The sequence below is a fragment of the Rhynchophorus ferrugineus genome, unplaced genomic scaffold (assembly GCF_030347505.1).
Source record: "Rhynchophorus ferrugineus isolate W39M unplaced genomic scaffold, kcgeb_rfMv2 rfM8, whole genome shotgun sequence".
Lineage (NCBI taxonomy): Eukaryota > Metazoa > Arthropoda > Insecta > Coleoptera > Curculionidae > Rhynchophorus > Rhynchophorus ferrugineus.
Genome location: NW_027472587.1, coordinates 15719950 through 15739077, shown reverse-complemented (window position 1 = coordinate 15739077; position 19128 = coordinate 15719950). Strand labels below are relative to the sequence as shown.

Below are 19128 nucleotides of genomic sequence, written 5' to 3'. Positions count from 1 at the left end.
AAGGAAACCTTATGATTCTCTAGATGAAAACGGTGGGTATCTATGAAAAATAATGTTCGAAAATTAAATACGACTTCATTTTAAAACAATTTTATTTATATTCAATAGATATTCATCATAAAGCAAAGCTGTACATTAAAAAAATACTGTCTAATACACTATCAACTTCTTAACGGTACTATACAGAGTGTTTCTTCATTTTTTTTAGATCTTACCGCGTAACTCGTACACCTTAAATGCTAATTATTGAATGTACTTCCACATAATAGATATTAGACCTAAGTTTATTGTATCTCATTTAAATTCAGTTGAAACACTTAAAGCAACGTTTTCTACGTTCCTAACGACGATTCCCCCGTCTCTCTTTTATCAATCATCATCATCCCGCGTTGCCGATTCTCCTCAGATCTAATTCGAATCATTATCAATCGCCAATAATCGAATTACAATCAAAATATACATAAATTCAAACTGATATACAAAATTAAAATTATTTATATTTATATGTATGTATAGGTTACTTCGGACAAGAACAATACTTTAAAAAAACAACGGTGATAATAAATAATAATGCGTTTCGAGTAAATTAACACTGTAACTCATACGTCCAGCATATAACACCCTGTAGTTCGGCTATAGATAAAACGTATATCCTATTATCGGTTTTTATAAATCAATCGTTTAAATCACTTTGAAAACAGGGCAGCTCTGAATCTAGTAGTGAAGCCTTTTCGTGTTTTTTGGTAATATATAAAATGTGTTTTACTAGTAAACCAATTTTCGGCGCATCCACCAATTTTATAACAATGCTAATTTTAATATGGCCCAGTCAATGTCGATCACCCTGTAAAACGGCTGTACTTATCGTGCACACGTCCTCCCCCTCCTGCACTGCCAACAGTTAATGCAGTAAAACATTTGAGCTTCCTTAAACGATATTTAATAAAATAAACACAGTAGTTTCAAAATCGTTACAAGACGGTTTAACAATAATTTATACGGTATATAGAAATAAATAGAAATACAGATATTATCTGAGAGAAAATACTTGTACTACATGCTAGATACTGTATAACGCGAAGAGAATAAATTACAGAGCGACGCCTGAAACTCGTCAGCGATTATTGAGCCAAAAATTATCTCTTCCCTTTTTTTAATATTATAACCGAGCAAAAATATAGTATCCGTTAAAAAAAATGTATTGATGTCTGTTTTTAGTACCTGTACAAGAATCTCTCATATTTCGCTTTTAATTTAGACAAGACTAGAAAAATTATAGATCTATATTAGTTCTAGAGAAGTACAATGAAAAAAACTTACTCTAGCATGGTTCTTAATATTAACTTTATCAACATTTACAACTACCCCTTAACCTAGTTTTGATTAAAAATATCCTATTGTTAGTAATAAGACTCTTTTTGGCTCAATATAAACCAATGGGATTAAAATATAGAAAAAATAGGTCTAAATATTACTATGAGTTAAAAAAAATCATAATCCATCTAGCCATGACCGTAACTTTTGTTTTTGTACTTCGCAAATTCGCAAGGAATCGTTTCAACGACACATATATACAATAGCTTTTATTGTTTTTGTATAAATGATTATTGATAGTATCATGTTAGGGTCACGGCTAAGGGAACGAAGCGATGATTGGAATTGTATACCCTTATCTATATAAAAAATTCTGGTTGGTTTCTCAAGAAAATCCTTTTCAACTGTTTAAGTTGTACTCAAATTTGTTTTTTTTTTGTTGCGGTGGTATTTTTAATTTATCCGATTATTCCCAAATACCTGTATGTCTCCACACCTACACGTACTCCACGATCATCAAAAATTCCGGTACTCGGTTACCGTAAACTCGATTCCAGTTTAGGCACTAACGTTCCGAACGTATCAGACCTGTCGTGACTGAAACGGCGACTGTGTGACGCTATGACCGAATTATTTGGTGATCGTAATTGGCACTAAGCTTGCTAAAATTAATGTATGACTAGCATTTGTTGACGTCAGGAGGGGTGGTGAGGTACTCGTCCGCTCTCTTGTGATCGTTCAGGGCCTTGATGGTGCACTGGTCTTGGGGCAGCTCCGATTTGCGACGTACCAACGGTTTGTTGCTGTTACGAGTTTTCTTCGCCTATAAATTAAACGTGTTCTTGTAATATTCGTTTCAGAGTAGCTCAAATGAATAGGCGTAAACATGGCCGAACTATTTGAAATATATAAACAATCGAAATACCGTAAAAGCTCTTTATTCTCGTTTCGTAAATACGCATTGCCAAATTTAGTTTATAAAAATGTAAAATCCCTTTTAAATTCGGACCCTAGTTAAAAAGACAGAATGATGTATGATGCGTCCGAACATGTAACCAAATCGGTCCATAAAATTCGATTTGTGTTGGTACTGGTCGACACCGTTGTTATATGTCAATGTAAATACAATTAAACAACTCTAACCTAAAGAGTGCTGCGGCTGTTCCTTCATTCCTTCAATAAATATGCATTATAATAAGTGGAATAAATAATACCACCGGAAAAAATATGCCTAATATAATCTACATCATGGGTGGCGTAGAAGAAAGTGCAATATAAAAGTAATATGTCAATTAAACTTTAATCATATATGGCTCTGTTTTTTAAAATCCAATTTGTTTTTGAAAGGGTAACGATATAAAAACCGTTGAATTATAATTTACAACTGATTGAAATGTGTATGCGCAGACCCAGAAAATATTTAATATCAATTCAGTTACGCTTTTTATAAGAAAAATGCATAAAAAGATAGATGAGTTAACTGAATACTTTAATGTATCGACTGGTTCCCGAATTAAAAATAAATAACCGAGAATAAGGAGCTTCTATAGTAATACTTTAGGGAACTGATGCAAAGAGGTTTCAATGTTATGTCTGATTTATGGTTTCTACAGAGGTACTTCACCGCAATCGCACATGAAACCAGGAAACAAATATAGGCGATGGAAAGTTTAAGCAACTCTTATAAATAATATCAATTAATCGACTTAAATATTTCTGCTCTCGGTGTCTTTTCGGGTCAGAACTATCAACACTGGATTAACGAATACGACTAAGTTTTCAGGGTTTCTAATTAAACAAATAGCGTCGTTTAATTGATGGAGATTAACCAGAACCAGTGGAGATTTTCGAGTAAACAGTTATGGTTTTATAGCTAAAATTTCATTTAATTTATATTAAAATGTGTTACGAGGGTCGGCCAATATGTCCTCAGAAATCCGACAGATGCCGCCCCTGTATAATGTTTTACAAGACTCACTAGGCTGTTTGTTAAAAGTTTAATGAAATAAACTTGAATTTTGCAAGAATTCTGTCTTTTTTCATATAAATCATCAGTTTCCGTGTAGAGGTACTACAACAGTCCCAATATAAAATACTAGTCAAAACAGTGTTTTTTTAAAGTCCAACGAATTCTAACGAAAGCAAACACGGCGAAATCGGTCAAGAAACGACGACGTTTTTTTTTGGGATTCACACGGAATGGTGAGAAAATGGAAAAATAATCTTGAGAGAGTGGGATATACAGGTACACAGCTGTACAGTTTTGATGACAAAAAAAATATAAGTTCAATTTACAGCGGTTTATGACATTTGTGTTTCTAACTTTTTCTCGATTCCAAAGACAATTTGAAATATTATAATTACAAACTTCTTTAATGAATCTATTGGGTGGTCCAGAGTTCCCTGATCATTATTTGTTGTGACTTCCTTGAGATCGCTCTTGTAATTAAGCTACCTCCAACAGTTTTTCAAACAGAAACCATAGTCTTTCAACCATAACGGTAATGGAGAATATGTAATTCAAATAAATTCATATTTACACCGTAACAAAACCATTTATACTTTAAAATATTATAACATCCGCCATAATCACTGAAATTTCAAGAGGATGACTGTACGGACAATGGCTTTATGCCATTTGCGTTCCTATCTTTATATGAGAACTTATTGTACGGCACTTGTATGATTATTCGTTATAAAAATAAAAAAAGTATGCGTAACTAGAGATTGAAAATGTTCTAGCCGTAACAGAACATCAAACAGGAATTTCTGGTGACTAATCGATGCCGAGGTGGGATGGGACGGGTTAAATTTTGAAGGAAGTCAGTAGTGGAGTTCAAACACACCACTTGACGTCGTCGATTTAGCGCTGAGAGGTGGGATATTTTAAAAATTATGCATGTCCTCGGTTTACCGATCAAATGTAAAACATTCAGCAAATAGATCTAATAATATGACGATGACGACCAAAGAGAAATGGTCTAAAAATAGGCCGCGCATCGCGTAAACGTAAAATATATTATTAACTATGTACAAATAGAATAAGAATGTAAGCAGGATGCTTTTGAAAAAATTACCTCTAGCGCTTCTTGCTCTAAATTATCTAAATTAACATCGTCTTCACCTTCAGGACTGGTGATCAGATTATTACAGTCGCCGCCAGTTTTCTGGAGCACTATTTGGTATTCCGGCCGGCACATCGCTAGGGACTCCACCCGGTCCCATTGTTCCAAACGGTGGTTCTGGCGCTCTTTCTCCCTGTAACACAGCACCATGTTTAACCAGTACTTCCCGATTCCCACAATTAAAATACTTCTGTCTTTCTTGTCGATACTGTTGGGTACAGTCGTCGAACAACTTCTGATTCATCTCCATGAATAACTTGAGGGCATTGTATATCAGACCGTGGATGGTCTTGTTCCAGTGGGTTTTCGAATTCTTGTACAAGCTCGGGAACATTAAGGGTAAAATTTCAGTCGCGTTCTCGGCAACCAGAGACATCACATATTCGTTATTCCAGTAGTACAGAGCCCGCTCTGCTACCTGGAAATGGGGGGAGCTCACGCACTTGGCCAACTGACGGAACAGGGGAACCATTATCTGAAACAACGGCATTTTAAACAACACATTCCGCGCACCGATGGAACTCAACTACCTTCTGGAACTCTGCAGGTTCTATCACATCCAAGATTTCTTCCAACTCGTTCAAGAACATTACCTCCTTGGGGCTATGGGTTTTCGGCCAGTACTTCAATAGACTCCTAATCACCGGCTGGGTGAGCGACGGGTCTTTCTCGAGGAATTGAACAACACAGTATGCTAACTGGGGATGGTAGACCGATAGGGACTTGACCTTGTGTAGTGGCATCAAGACACGTAATAAAAACACCTTGTGTTCTTCTTTCAGGGGAAGCGCGAATCCATTGATGATGGAACCTAAAATTTCCAGTAATTCCGCTATACCGTTATGATGTTCGGTTTCATAAATGAACCTAAAAAAAAGCGGTGTTATTATTTCGAGTTTTGGGTATAGGGTAAGTATTACTAACCTATAAAAGACGTTGTTGATCTGTTTCCTGATAAACGCTCGTAGCCCTAAGAATTTCCCGTATATCCTATGCAAGGTCGTCTTCAACAAGTCTCTCTCGCGCGGATCCTCGGAGTCGAACAGGTCCAGGAGCTGAAGTACGAATTTCTGATCGATATACCGTTTGGCGATGTTAGCCTGGAAATCCGGCGCTTCCAATACTCGCAGGAACAGCTCGTATACCAGCTGGAGGTGAGGCCAGGCGGCTTCTAGCGTCGGCTCATCTTCTTCCGGATCGAATTCTGCACCGTTGGGATTGGAGGACGGTGGCAAAGTCCGGAACAGGTTCATGGCGAACTACGGAAGACAGTACGTGACGTTCGACGATGTCGAGGAGACCGGTAAGGACATACTTACCATGTTGACGGCCTCGGGGTAGACGCTCTCCGTGATAACGGCCTTGTTCTGGGTGACGAACTCCACCATCTCGATCAAGGCGGTTCTCTTGATCTCCTTCCATTTCAAATCGGATAGGGGATCCGAGGCGAAGTCGAACAGTACGCAGCACTGCCTCAGTTTCTGAATGAAAAGTTCCTCGCGTTCTGACGGTGCGGCTTCTGCAGATTATATCATGAGTTACGTGAATATATACTTGTATCTTGTTTCAATAATAACTGCAAGATTTTGTTCTATATTTATCAAGTACGTCGGATTTTAAGAGAGTAATTCTGACTGTGAATAATGACTTGAAAGTAAAGGAACGTCCACACTAGGCTAATATTTCCCAACAACTAACGCCAAGAAATATTTGCACTTCCAATTTTATTCGTCTTAGTTGTTCATTGTGATAAATAGAAACCTTATTAAGGACTGTCGCTTGTTTTATAACTTTAAATGACTATTATATTGCTATAACGAAAACAAATCTGAAGCACTAAAGAAGAATAAAGATGAAATTAATTATTATGTGATCTAAATAAAGATTAGCTTGTATTAGCACTAAGGCTTTCAAGTTTTGGTTTGGTTTTTTAAGCAAGCAACAAGCAAGAACGTTTCGTAACAAAGATAAACTTTTTATTGTATCGAAATCGGTTGCTATTGTATTATGCTGCCCCAGTGTAGACGACCTTAACTGCCGCATATAAAATTCGCTCATAATCTAACTTAATTGCCAAACTGATATATCAATTGCCAAAACTAATAAAATTAATTAGGCAAAGCCAAAACTACTGTCTTATCGACGTAATACGTTATTATCTATTCAAATCCTGCAGTTTTTTTCGTTTGTCGATAATTAAAAAAAAACACTTGACACATGACTGGTTGGAGTACCTTTCAAGAGGGGCAACTGTTTGATAGGTGTCTGTGCTCTCTCGACGTTGGAGGCTCTAGATCCGGGCGTCGGGGTCATGTTCCGGTCTAAGCCGTTTTTACTGCCATCTGACGGCGATACCTGATCATTCCCGTTCAGTCCTTAAATCATGTTCATACGATACAACAAGGCCGCAGCGCATATCTCGATTTTTCGAGCTGGTTTTATTTTAAACGAACCACAACGATAATTAACTCCTTAATTTAATCAGCCGGATTGATAGCTGATTGGAAACACGTTTGAACTACGGACTTTACGACTTTACTTTTACGATTTTTTTCGGTCTATAAATATAGAGAATGTAGAAATTTGACTGGACGAAATCAGCATTAAGTCACGGTGCACAAAATGTTCGTTATTGTAATCAAAGTAGGCTATTGTCTTCCGAAATTATACTCTTGTGCCTGGCCTGTCAATGTTTTCTATATAGAAGAGAATACAAGTATCTAATAGTTATCATGATATATATAGAATTATATAGTTATTAAGTATTTTTAATGTACTAGGCCTATAAATTAATTTTAAAGGATTTACAGCAGTGTTACTGTGTATAAATCGCATACGGTACTTGTAACTAAATTAATTCCGGAAGTTCACATTTCTGTATGTGTGAAATTGTATGAATTTGTACCGAGTAAATCGCATTTGCGGGAAGTTTAACTTTTTCACTTCATTTTGAAGAAAAAGGCGGTTGAAGGTCATCGAATGCCGTGTCGCCATCGATTTTAACATGTGAATTTCAAAAGTGTTTATTTTGACGCCGAATACAAAGAGCGTTGCGGGTAGTTTTATCAAAATCAAAATGCTGCTTGAACGACAAAATCAGAAAGGTATTTTGTATCGTACTGTTACCAGTGATGAAAAGTGGATCCATTAGTATAATCTAAAGGGAAACAATCGTGGGGACCACCTGGTTATGCTTCAACGACAAAGCTGTCTATTTATGACTCCAAGCTAATGGTCCCTATTTGGTGGTATATTATGAGCCAAAAACGGTCGGAATACGAGCAAAGACACAACAGTGTTATTCTTCGCTCGACAATATTGCAAAACTAGAGAAAACATATTTTGAAACGTTAAAATGGAAAGTGCTACCCCACCCACCATATTCTGCAGATCTCGGTCCTTCCGATTACTACTTGTTCCGACTTAAATGTTAACGCCAAGCGGCGCTTCACTTTTCATTCAGATAGCAGAAAATGGGTCGATTCGTCGATAGCCTCAAAAGATTTCGAGACAGAATACGTAAATTGCCTGAAAGATGGGAAAAAATAGTGGCTATCGACGTACAATAGTTTGAATAAAACATTTTGCACCGATTTTGAACAAAAAAGCTTTAAATTACTAATTTACAGGTGCAATAAAATTTTTGTAAATCTCAGATTGAATCATTAATGGTAATTAAATTATTTTTAGTAATATATCTCGGCCAATCATGGTAAGGGTCGCCTTCTAAGTTCTCTTTATTTTGGCCTTTCGGTCCAATTCGAACGTGTTTCCTTCAGAAATTCTTTCGTGAAAACTGTCACTAACCGTAAAAATCATTCGGCGACAGACCGTTCTGGGCGAACCCTGGCGAGTCCGCCATGTTCCGGTCGTCTAGGGTCTGGGCCTTGAGCGAGTCTACGCTGGCCGAGGCCACCAACAAATCGAGACCGCTGTGGAACGACGGAGACTTGGGAATGCCTCCCGCTGCCTGCGTGTACGGGTAGGGCTGCCAACCCTTCAAAACGAATAATTTTTTAACGTCCCTGGCCGTGAACTTGGTGAGAGTACCGTACCTGTTGATAGATGGCAGAAGAATGAACCATTCTGTTCACCAAGGCATAGCGGTTGAGGGTACGGTGGATGGAGGAGGGGCTCTGATATCGGACATAGGCTGACGGTGGGGGCTGGTTCGTGCTATAAGGGAATGAGGGTGCGAAGGGGGAGGATTCATCCGCCTTTGGATAACATAAGCTCTCGAGTATCTCCTTGGCAATGGTAAGGGATTGGTGAGTGCCCCTCTCTTTGTTTACGTTTTTCGAATATCAATATCTCCTTTCGGTACTGGAAAAACATTATCGTAAATCGCATAAGTTGAAATCGGCTCTTGATTTCACAGATTCGCCAAAGCTCACAGCTACATTCTGTCAAAAAATCACCATAAAAATTAATTTTGAGAAGAGTAATAATTCGATTTCCTGTTCTCAAATCTCAAAAGAATGCTCGCTGGGAAGAAATTTTCGTCGAATGAAGAGGTGATCGCCGAAAATAAGGCCTATTTTGAAGCAAAGGACAAATAGTACTACAAAAATGGTATCGAAAAGTTGGAGGGTCGCTATAATCAGTATATCACCCTTGAAGAGAAATATGTTAAAATTATAAAAAAACAATAATTTTGCCAAAAAAAATGTGTTTTACTATGGTAGGCCGGGGATTTTTCAATTGACCTGTTATGGTGGTTTTCGTTGAGTTTTTTTGAGCGTAAATCGCTCATAACCATAGCCTTGTGAAATAATGCATTGTTTTGAGAGTTTTCTTTCGAGAAGTTTCTTTTTGCGAAAATTTGCTTTCTAGTAGTTACTTGCTTCACTGTAGTGGCTATAACTTCTGTTGAAGACACTGATAACAGATTAGAGCAAGGCAAATCTGTCAAATGTCTTCAAATCTGTTAAATGCACTATAACAATCAAAAGCGAAACTTTATTTGCAATGTTTGTATCCAACATACAACATAACGAAGTTTTGTAATGATCAATTCTCAGTACGCGCTTTTTTGACAGAATGTAAGTTGAGTTTTAAACGATAGATAAATGAAACTAGCAGTAAGTATCAAAATAATTTTAGATTGTACGGATATATTTGAAAGAAACCGTAGTGTAAAATAGATAATAGTAGTTCAAAAATACCAAATTTACACTGGATTATCATTATCTTGGCCTGATTGAATTGGTGATTTAAAATTCATTAAAACATATGATTTGGTCTTTTACTACACAGTTTTCCGTAATACCATGCGTATATCACATTACTTTTGGCGTGCATCACTGACCCAAATAAAAAACTAGATGATGTCACGCACAGGGCTTAAAATAAGTACCTCGGTTCTATACCCGTCTTGCCAAAGGCAAAAAACCGAATGGGACTGTTATCGCTGCGAAAATTATTATCAACAATTCCTAATCCTTAAACAATCCTCCTGGCTAAAGCCTCCCATATATCCCATTGTAGTTGGCTGCGACCACATGTCTTGAAACAAAATCAGTTCTTCGGAGAAGAAAAAAGTCTACAAAAAGCCTAAAATATTTAAAGCGCGTCGGGGGTATAACGTCTAAAGGTCAGTTAGTTAGGTTCGTCAACTGCAGCTAAAAATAAGCCCGGACAAATTTATGGCCATATCGATTCGTTATCATTATCCAGAAATTACTTAATTCTCGACGGCTCATTCACATCTTTCAAATGAATATGTAATCTCTTTCAAAGCAAATACTACAGCATTGATAAACATAAAATTACAAAAAAAAATGTATTTTGAAATTTAATGACATTCGCGTAAATACTCCCAACGTAACCAAAAACATTTAAAAATTGTGCTATTGCTCAGTGTGCTGTGGAAATAATTTTATGACAATTTATCTCATACGTCGCTATTGTAATTGCAATAACATAACATACGAATGCAATTAAGAACTAAAAAACTACGATACACAGTATATTAGCTGATTTCTGGAAACTTCCAGCAATAATAACATGTCAAATGAAGTTGTTGTTATGAAGGTGACCGAAAAAGCGATGTTACTTTACATGTCCGCCAAGTCTAAGTATATCGAAAGTACGCGTCAAAATAAACAAGAAACTTCGGGAAAGAGTGAACACCTCTCTGATTATTTTAGTATTATTGTCAATTAAGATATACTGTAAAAATTTGAATATGGCGTCTATAACATTGCCGCACACTAGATTAAAACCATTCATCACCGTTAAATGTACACCTAACAATGTCAAGCCAAAATAAAACAAAAAGCCACCTAGTATCAAACAACACGACAAGACCTACTTGATTCCGGCAAGGAAAGGAAAACAAAATAAGGTTTTGACAGCTGAACCGGTGTCGTCGCGATTAGGCACGGCGATCGAAACGGGATTCAATCCCGTTCGACTTATTTCTCTCCCGTTTTACTAATCGGCACCACCACCACTAACTTTAGGTTACGCCCCGGATTCGTTGGATTTACCCACCGGTCCTGATCTACCCAAATCGCAAATTGTAACGAAAGGGAACGGGAAAACCGGAGAAACTAGAAAAGAGGGTATAGATTATTACCCCGGCGGCGTTGCCGGATCTAGTTTCGGGTTTATCCCGACAACCCCACGCGAATTTATAGATGAATAAGCGGTAAAACTATCGGGTCCTTTTCCAAGACGACGATTAAAACATCTCTACTTTCCTGTTCCCTAATTTTCTAAATTAAAAAATCGGTCTACAGTGAGATTTGTTGGTACGGAAATAGCTGACATTCCATTAAATTTTGCACAAGCCGACAACCCCGCAATTTCGTATCAGCCGGTTAAGCGCAAGCGCCACCTGTTTGAGTTTCGAACAATGTCTCCTTTTACCTTTCACAGTCGATAAAAAAGAAGCCACAGACTTCAGACGGACACAAACTCACACTGTCCTGCTGCTGCACTAGGAATTGTGTGAAATAAGTGTCCTTTTTGACAACCAACTTCGTACGCAATAGTATGATTAATTACAGGTTATCGCTGTCACTTGACGTGACAGGTTAATAGTCGTTTTTTTTGAGCGAAAATGCACGGTCGCTGCCAATAGATCGAAAAAAATGCCACCGGCAATTCGTTTACCAGCATGTCAAATGTTTTTTTTTTAATATACACAGTACACACCAACTCCTGGCGAAGAAATAATAAACCTACGTACCTTTCAGAGGCGGCAGCATTTCCAGTTCCCTGTTTTTCGTTATGTTGAAGCGGGAACTAGAGTGGCGTTTATCCTTCTTGATGAGGGGTCCTTGTATGGTACCGGCCGTCAATTTGGTCTTATTGAGAGGCGTGGGCGGCGGTGGACCCTGGATGTGGTTATTCTTGGGCTGGAACGATTCAATCGATTAATTAAATCTTATGAAAAATTGTTAAATTTGGCAACAGTGTTATCCAAAAAGCATTAATAACAACCATCCTCGTAAACTCGAAGAAATTAGTTAAAGTCATCAATGGCTTGTAAATCATTGATAAGAACAAATGTAAACGCTAAGTGTCTCTAGTGCTATTATATCACGATTTCCAAAAATAATTATGGTTTGATGCAAATGATATCCGACCGGATTGACTTGGAATTGTTTTTCGCGTCTATTTATAAAAAACGATTTCAACACAATAGAATGAATCAAAAAATCATCGGGATTACTGTCGCACAGATAAGAACCATTAGACATTTAGAAAATATTTAAAAATTGTTTACACTGTTAACAATTAAATAAGCAGTGAACATGATAATTGTTAAATTATGAATGCAAATTGGCCAAATTAAGACATTTTTGTTCCATAGGTTGTTTGCTAACTAAAATAGTATCCAAAAGAGATAAAAATAATTAGGAAATATTAAGGAAATTGCGAAGACGACGGGTGAAGACAAATTTTTCCTGATTTATTGCAATATATAAACAAAATCGGCATAAATAGCACGAATACGTCTGTTTTAAACAGTAAAGGCCGGAGTGTTAGTGTGGGAAAAATCAAATTTAGCGTCGCGTCTCGTGTATGCCGAGGCGCCTTCTTGAAAAATGAAATTTCTCCAGAGCCGAAACAAGTTATTTTCCGGCATTATTGATACACGTCTAATATTTAAGCAGCAGATGGCATCGTTGTTTTTCCGTGAGGCGACAGCTGGCTATCAACCGTTATTGTTCGTGTATAATTGATGACGAACGTCTTCTGGTATATTTTCGGTTCTTTATTATCTCATGTAGCCGTAAGCGTTTTGGGTTATTAGGCGCGACAGATCGCTAATTGTCCGCATCTCGACGATTTTCTATTTTAAATTTCGCCATCCCCGTGAAAACGTCTCATGAAGAACGAAATATCACAGCATTATTCAGGCAACTTCGTTTTTATTCAAATATATGGGCAGATGCACAATACTATAAAGTACTATCTGTTTCGTTGTGTCGTAAGAGATAAAACAAATAGTAATAAATAACTTTAAAACGCAAATATATGTCTAAAATTATATAATATGCACCGTTTTACTCAACTCGTTATTAAATATAATATACTTGATTTTATTTTAATTTCTATACTTATTTATGTCTGATAAATGGCTTTTAGAGGTATACTATAATGTGCTATAATTTTAATAATTAATTTAATAAATATCAGCTTTTAAAAAATTAATAAGTACCCAACAGGCCAATTAAACACAAAAAAAGAATACAATTCATATTAAAATTGTGAATGCCTTGATTGATATATTAATTTAACTGATTTAACTTCTGAATGAAAGAAAGGAATGAAAGAAGAATTGTTTATGTCAATGTCAGAACTATCCGTGTAATGGTATAAGATTTATTGCAAGAAGATAAGGTCCAGATATCTTTCCAAGCTGCTAAATTAAAAATCAATAAAAAATTGTTGGAAAAAATATTTGTAGATGCAGAAATGTCTAGATTATACATTCATGTAATTGTATTGTATTGTTTTTATTTTCCATTCCAAGAGGCCAAAACTGAGATTTTGCTCATTTAAAGACTTCGTTGAAATTTATTTTGAAAAGACATATTGTTTACCTTCAAATTCTAAAAAAGTTTTCCACATAACTAATATCAGGCCTATAGATTAATATTAAAGGATTTACAGCGGACAGATATTACTATATATTTCTCTGTGAAGTGAATCGTGTGTCAATTTCACGTTGAAGCCTCACTTTTCAATATGTTATTTCGTCGAGGTCAAATTTGTGTGAAAACTGTGTGAAGCTTATGGCAACTATGCTCCATCGATTTCGACATGTGAATACTGGTTTCGACGGATGGCTATCGACTATAATTGATGCGTTTTAGCCAAGAATGAAATGAAACATATTTGGAAACATTAAAATGGAAAGTGCTACCATATTCTCCAGACCTTACCCCTTATGACTACTACTAGTTCTGACATATGAGTCGTAACCTGTCTGAGTAATGCTTCAGATCTTATGAAGATAGCAAAAATGGGTCGATTGGTATCCCCAAAAGATAAATAATTTTTTTTTAGACAGAGTCTGTAATTTAGGAAAAAAGTAGAAGCTATCGATGTACAATACTTTGAATAAAATAATTGTACCGATTTACTACAATAAAACTTAAATTTAACAAAAAAAAATCCCGATATATAAAACAAAAATATTATAAAATAAGCCATATAGTTTTCTTGTGTTTATATCCAACTTTACGTCGCGCAGTGTAAATGCAAAACCTTTAAAACGACAATGAAAACAGTAATTACATGTAAAATTAAAGCGATAAAAACGTATATACAAAAACGGCTAGTTAACTGAAACGTTGTTATTGGGACGGTTTCGAAAAAAGGCACGTCGGGACAAAAAACATGGGACACCGAGCAATTACAATCCAAAACGATTAATTAAAGAAATTTTGGCTTCGAAAAAAAATCAATAGCCGCGTTTTTTAAGCGAACCGCTTGCTCGCTTCCCCTACCCCCGCGATTCCGTTTTGTTTTTGTTGTGTTGCCTTTCGTTTATTTTTAGAATAGGCGGCGATGATCCGCGTATTTAGCGGTGCCGCCTTTAAGAAAAATGTTACCGGGGGCTAATTTGGATTCGTTAGTATGGAGGCTTTGACGAAAACAAAAATCGAAGAACCATCGTCCACTGTCCGAACCGTCGCGCTGGCTATTCAAGTCGCGCGAAACAAAAGAAAGGTATGTTCGTTGTTATGGAGATGAAAGTGTTTATAGATACAGGTATTTTTTGGATAGAATAAGCGGGTTTTTGTTTACTTACTCTGTCGTACACGCTTTTTTTCCTACGTTTGAAGATACCACTGATATCCATGATACGGGCGCGCGGATCGCGAACGGGGTTTTTCCTCCTCTTAATCCAATAAACAAGCGAACGAAGGTGCCGGGTAGGTCTGGCTTCGCGCGTTACGATCTCGCACTCGGTTAAAATTAAAAGACGGACTGGTGCATTCGAACGCTGCCGCCGAGTCAAACGGTTTTATTATTTTTTAAAATTCTCGTGACCATCGGGACGGCGCTGCATTCGGCGACGAGCATTCCAAAACATAAACAATGACGGTTGCCAAAAATGTCCGCGATCCAAATGTAAATAGAGAGGAAAAAATCGGACCCGCCACCATTACGCAATCCGAAAATCGTCCGTGCGAGTTTTTTCGCGATTTATTTTTAAAACGGAATTCGCTTTTTTTATTTTTCGCCAGCGTCGGTGGCGCCACGGCACTCCGTCCCCCGGCTCACTCGATATTTGTCTTAATCTCTCGGGCTCTGAGCGAAAACAGTGGAAACATTTTGGGCTAATATCGATTCCGCGAATTCCATGAACGAGATTTGATCTTTGGACGGTCTATAAGAAATTCCAACATATTTCGTATCATAAACAGATCTCCTAATACCTCCTTATAGTAAAACATTTGTATTTAATTAAATATTAATCTAAAAAAAATCTGCGTTATCAATTACACATAACATTAAATCTAGTTATTTAGGCACTACAGATAAGTCTAATAAGACTGGACAATGAATTAAAAGTGTGACAATCTTTGAGACTGTATCGTGGTCCACCGCATATAGACTTTTTTATCACAGTTATGTCATACTGAAATCACTACAGAACTCAAATATAATGAACAAAACTGATCATTAGATAGTCCAATTACATTCCATAACATAAACAAATCTATTTTATAATGCCTCTCTAGTGAAACAGTTTTGGAAAACCAGAGATTAGATCACATAAAAATTGAAATCAAAACAACTCTAGCCCCTAAAATAAATTCTCTGCTATATAAATCGCACACAAAACATTACACAGATAAACAACTCTATATTTGATATTTAATTATGTAAATATATTGCTCTGATATTGAAATCTATCTACATAATTTAAACACATTCATATAATTAATAACTGTGCTTATGTGGTATTCTGAATTTTAATAAAAATATATTCATTATCTTATGGCATGTCATCTAATTAAGAATGTCAGCACTCTTTTGGCAGCCTTCTGGTTATTAATATTTATCTCCAGTTCTGTTTATATTTTTTACAGACTCTTATAAACATTACAATTGTGTAATATGATAAATAGAATAGAATAACTGTATATCTAATAATGTACAAGAACAATGTAATATTAAGCATCTATGCACATAACACGATTAAAACAAACAATTAGTATGCAGGGAAATACATACCTCGCCATCACCTTCCCCATTACGTCCCTTTTCATTTTTGGCTTTAGAATCCTACAAACACACATCCATCAGAAATCTTAATTAACACAAAGCTACCTATTGTATTCTGATTGTATATCTATTGGGTATATACTTACCATTGTTCAAATTCGCTTTTTCGAATCGAAAAATTAAATGCAAATTCCTCTAAGAATAATAAAAAATTAACAAAACATGAATAGCCACGGCGTCAAACATTCAGTTGCTCCCTCAAGTTTAATTAAAAGCTCATTAATAATGGGACGTAAAAACTAAGTTACTTGACAATATAAATACTCAAAAAATGTACAACGAATATGTATATAACACTAAAAATACTAAAATGAACTAACTATAACATTGAACATTTTTTCATTAGGTAAAAGACATAACTGCCATTGAACTGACAAGTATTTTAAATCGTAAACTCAACAATAGATATCGCGACTGTAGCCACCCATCATATACATTTCTAAATTTTTTATTTTCAAACAACATTATATTTTGTTTATAGATTTATTGTTTTATTTTATTTATTTACTTTAACTGATTATACATACTGGTATATATAAGTACATAAAACTTTAAATATTTTAAGTGTTGTTTTTTATTTTATCTAAAAGTAGTAGAGAAGTAGAATTTTCACATAACCTTTTAATTTTGTTTTCGCTTTGTAGCGTGTATTATCAAAATAACTCAAAATGTATTTAATGTACTATCTGGATGAGAGTGGCAATAGAATTTACACACTAAAGGTAACTTGATTATATTTTAGGAAATATTTTATTTCATAAATTTTATTACAGAAAGTTGACCCTTATGGAAAACCTACTCAATCCGCACATCCAGGTAAAATAAAACAATTTTTATTCTCATAAACTAAGTTTTATTAATATAAACATATTTTATAGCTCGATTTTCTCCAGAGGATAAATATTCTAAAGAAAGAATAATTATAAAGAGCCGGTATGGCATTCTAAAAACACAAACTCCTGAGCCTGTGTATTAATAGCTTTTAAGTAATGTAATTATGTTTAATTTGTTAATAAAATTGTACAAAAAATATAATGGTGTTTATATTAAAACATTTTTTTATTCATGAATTTTTTTTATTATAAACTATTGTTATGATTCTTCGTAGTTTTCTGTTTTCATATCATTAAGACCTAATTCTTCATTTTGTTCAAATGTTCTTTGATAATGTGTTATTTTCAACTGATCATCGGCTTCATCACCATCTTCCATGCTCTGCAAACAGAATTATGTTAGAATAAGCAGAGTAAATTATTTTTACTAACCTGTATGTAGCTGTTCCCACATGGATCATCAAGAATTAATGTAACACTCAATTTATTCCCAATTATATCGTCAAACTTCTTGAGAAATGCTTCAAATTGTTCTTTGGTTTTCTTTTCTTCAGAATCACCAAAAATATGTGAATGTGAAGGGTCATTTAGGTGATCTTTTATTGCCAAAAGGAGTCCTTCTACAGTTGTGAAACGCCCACCTAGTGCATGTGGGCCTACTTGTAATTCAAGTTCAGGAATCTCTAAATGGCAGGTCTCAGACTATAAAAACAGATTTGATTGCACTGAAATGAGGATGGGCATTGATTACCTTTAAAACGTCTCTTGTTAAATCCAACTTGTTTTTAACTTTTACCTCAATGAGTACACCTTTTGGTTCAATACCAGCACCTGATTTGACTTCATTTGTATTATACCCACATACTTCACATGTGGTAGCCATGATTATTACTGATTTAAAATGGGGAATGTCTAAATTTTAATAGGAACTAAACTATAGATACTTTGATCAGTATAATCCAAATTTAAAAAATAAATTATTTTAAATACATCAAAAGGATACTAGTCATTTTCATATTTGTCTGGCAAGGGGAACCACAATTAAAACAGTTAGTTGGAAACTGTAATACTTCACCCTCTATATCTTCAAGGGTGAACTCTCCTTCCTTAATAGGATGTAAGATGGATGGTTCTATTGGTTTATCTCCTGTTACCTCTTCCTCAGTAAATATGTTCAAGGCATGATTTTGTTCCTTGGTCCTTTCAAAATATTCATTCACACAGAATGGATCCAATTTTGGAGCATTGGGATTTTCTATGAAACTATTACCTGACACATCTTCTAAAATCTACAATATTTTTAAACAAGATATCTATAAAACATTCTTAATTAAAAATATTCTTAGACATACTAAAGTAAAAGGTTTCTCCACTTCTTTAAGATCCTCTAATTTTTTGATAAAAATATCAATCTGTTCAGCAGCCTCTGGATGTTGTTCCTTTCTTGCCTCCTGATCCTGACTTAAACCAGTAATACATCTATTGATAACACCCTCTACAGTGGTTACCTCTATAAAGCTTATTTAACATTAATGTATTACAATAAAAATACTTATGTGTAGCTACCTCCTTTTTGTGTTTGTCCAGGTATTTCAAAATCTAATTCTGGTATTTTGATACTCGTATGATCACTTTTAACCAATTGTCGACATAAATCATGTTTATTTCTCACAGTAAAAGTAATTTTAATGCCTTTTTCAGGTATAATACTCCCAGATTGAAGTTCATTATTTTGATAGCCACAATCATTACAGGTGAATGACATTACAACAACCTCTTTGTAAAACGGTATTTTGGTTAAAAGAAGTTTTGTTTCGCCCTAAAACCATATTGTTACAGATAATGTAACATGAATTTGAATATAAAATACATTGCCATGACAATGCATACACATAGATTCTATAACAGTAATTTCAGGATCTGGATCATCTGCTGTTAAATCTCGAAATAATGGCTTATTCGCATCCATTCTGTTGATAACAAAAATAGTAAAAAGCCGAAATAAATTCATGTGTATATAGTAAAAAAAATAAGTTTGACTTTAGTTCATGTGAAGTTATTCATATAAGTAAACAAAGAAGAAGATATTGACAACTGTT

At 35.3% G+C, this 19128-nt stretch overlaps 4 protein-coding genes across 7 annotated transcripts; 1 reads left to right on the top strand and 3 right to left on the bottom strand.

Annotated features, from left to right (window-relative positions):
* Positions 1–74: 74 nt before the first annotated feature.
* On the bottom strand, positions 75–8666 carry LOC143201238 (serine/threonine-protein phosphatase 2A 56 kDa regulatory subunit gamma isoform-like). Of its 4 annotated transcripts, none has more exons than XM_076412166.1 (9): positions 8495–8666; positions 8247–8436; positions 6674–6814; positions 5759–5958; positions 5364–5698; positions 4970–5306; positions 4628–4914; positions 4439–4572; positions 75–2137 (listed from the first exon to the last, which is right to left on the bottom strand). In XM_076412166.1, the coding sequence occupies exons 1-9, from the start codon at positions 8522–8524 to the stop codon at positions 2121–2123; spliced, it is 1671 nt and encodes a 556-aa protein (XP_076268281.1). In that variant the 5' UTR covers positions 8525–8666; the 3' UTR covers positions 75–2120. The 4 variants fall into 4 exon arrangements, with proteins under 4 accessions (XP_076268281.1, XP_076268283.1, XP_076268280.1 ...); XM_076412168.1 differs by having other exon boundaries at positions 4392–4572; positions 8495–8627; XM_076412165.1 differs by lacking the exon at positions 6674–6814 and having other exon boundaries at positions 4392–4572; positions 8495–8654.
* On the bottom strand, positions 8633–16587 carry LOC143201242 (serine/threonine-protein phosphatase 2A 56 kDa regulatory subunit delta isoform-like). Its single transcript, XM_076412171.1, has 4 exons — positions 16283–16587; positions 16146–16196; positions 11635–11803; positions 8633–8762 (listed from the first exon to the last, which is right to left on the bottom strand). Exons 1-4 carry the CDS (start codon positions 16283–16285, stop codon positions 8728–8730), a joined length of 258 nt encoding a protein of 85 aa, XP_076268286.1. The 5' UTR covers positions 16286–16587; the 3' UTR covers positions 8633–8727.
* Positions 14490–17231, top strand: Nop10 (Nop10 ribonucleoprotein). The gene is made up of 4 exons (XM_076412172.1): positions 14490–14630; positions 16841–16918; positions 16970–17012; positions 17075–17231. Exons 2-4 carry the CDS (start codon positions 16865–16867, stop codon positions 17170–17172), a joined length of 195 nt encoding a protein of 64 aa, XP_076268287.1. The 5' UTR covers positions 14490–14630; positions 16841–16864; the 3' UTR covers positions 17173–17231.
* Positions 17232–17236: 5 nt separating this feature from the next.
* On the bottom strand, positions 17237–19099 carry Zpr1 (zinc finger protein Zpr1). Its single transcript, XM_076412170.1, has 7 exons — positions 18900–19099; positions 18596–18848; positions 18382–18539; positions 18033–18318; positions 17781–17941; positions 17462–17731; positions 17237–17411 (listed from the first exon to the last, which is right to left on the bottom strand). The coding sequence occupies exons 1-7, from the start codon at positions 19038–19040 to the stop codon at positions 17289–17291; spliced, it is 1392 nt and encodes a 463-aa protein (XP_076268285.1). The 5' UTR covers positions 19041–19099; the 3' UTR covers positions 17237–17288.
* Positions 19100–19128: the final 29 nt, after the last annotated feature.

Coding starts and splice junctions, on each gene's coding strand:
- LOC143201238 (XM_076412168.1), bottom strand. CDS start 8,524: ATGGTTCATTCTTCTGCCATCTATCAACAG. Junction 8,437..8,494: donor CTTCTGCCATCTATCAACAG/GTACGGTACTCT, acceptor TTCGTTTTGAAG/GGTTGGCAGCCCTACCCGTA. Junction 5,959..6,673: donor ACAGTTGCCCCTCTTGAAAG/GTACTCCAACCA, acceptor TATAATCTGCAG/AAGCCGCACCGTCAGAACGC.
- LOC143201242 (XM_076412171.1), bottom strand. Junction 11,804..16,145: donor ATGGGGAAGGTGATGGCGAG/GTATGTATTTCC, acceptor GAATCGTTCCAG/CCCAAGAATAACCACATCCA. Junction 8,763..11,634: donor AATGCTGCCGCCTCTGAAAG/GTACGTAGGTTT, acceptor ATGTTTTTCCAG/TACCGAAAGGAGATATTGAT.
- Nop10 (XM_076412172.1), top strand. CDS start 16,865: ATGTATTTAATGTACTATCTGGATGAGAGTGGCAATAGAATTTACACA. Junction 16,919..16,969: donor ATAGAATTTACACACTAAAG/GTAACTTGATTA, acceptor ATTTTATTACAG/AAAGTTGACCCTTATGGAAA. Junction 17,013..17,074: donor TACTCAATCCGCACATCCAG/GTAAAATAAAAC, acceptor CATATTTTATAG/CTCGATTTTCTCCAGAGGAT.
- Zpr1 (XM_076412170.1), bottom strand. CDS start 19,040: ATGAATTTATTTCGGCTTTTTACTATTTTTGTTATCAACAGAATGGAT. Junction 18,849..18,899: donor GTATGCATTGTCATGGCAAT/GTATTTTATATT, acceptor ATATGGTTTTAG/GGCGAAACAAAACTTCTTTT. Junction 17,412..17,461: donor GTGGGAACAGCTACATACAG/GTTAGTAAAAAT, acceptor TTCTGTTTGCAG/AGCATGGAAGATGGTGATGA.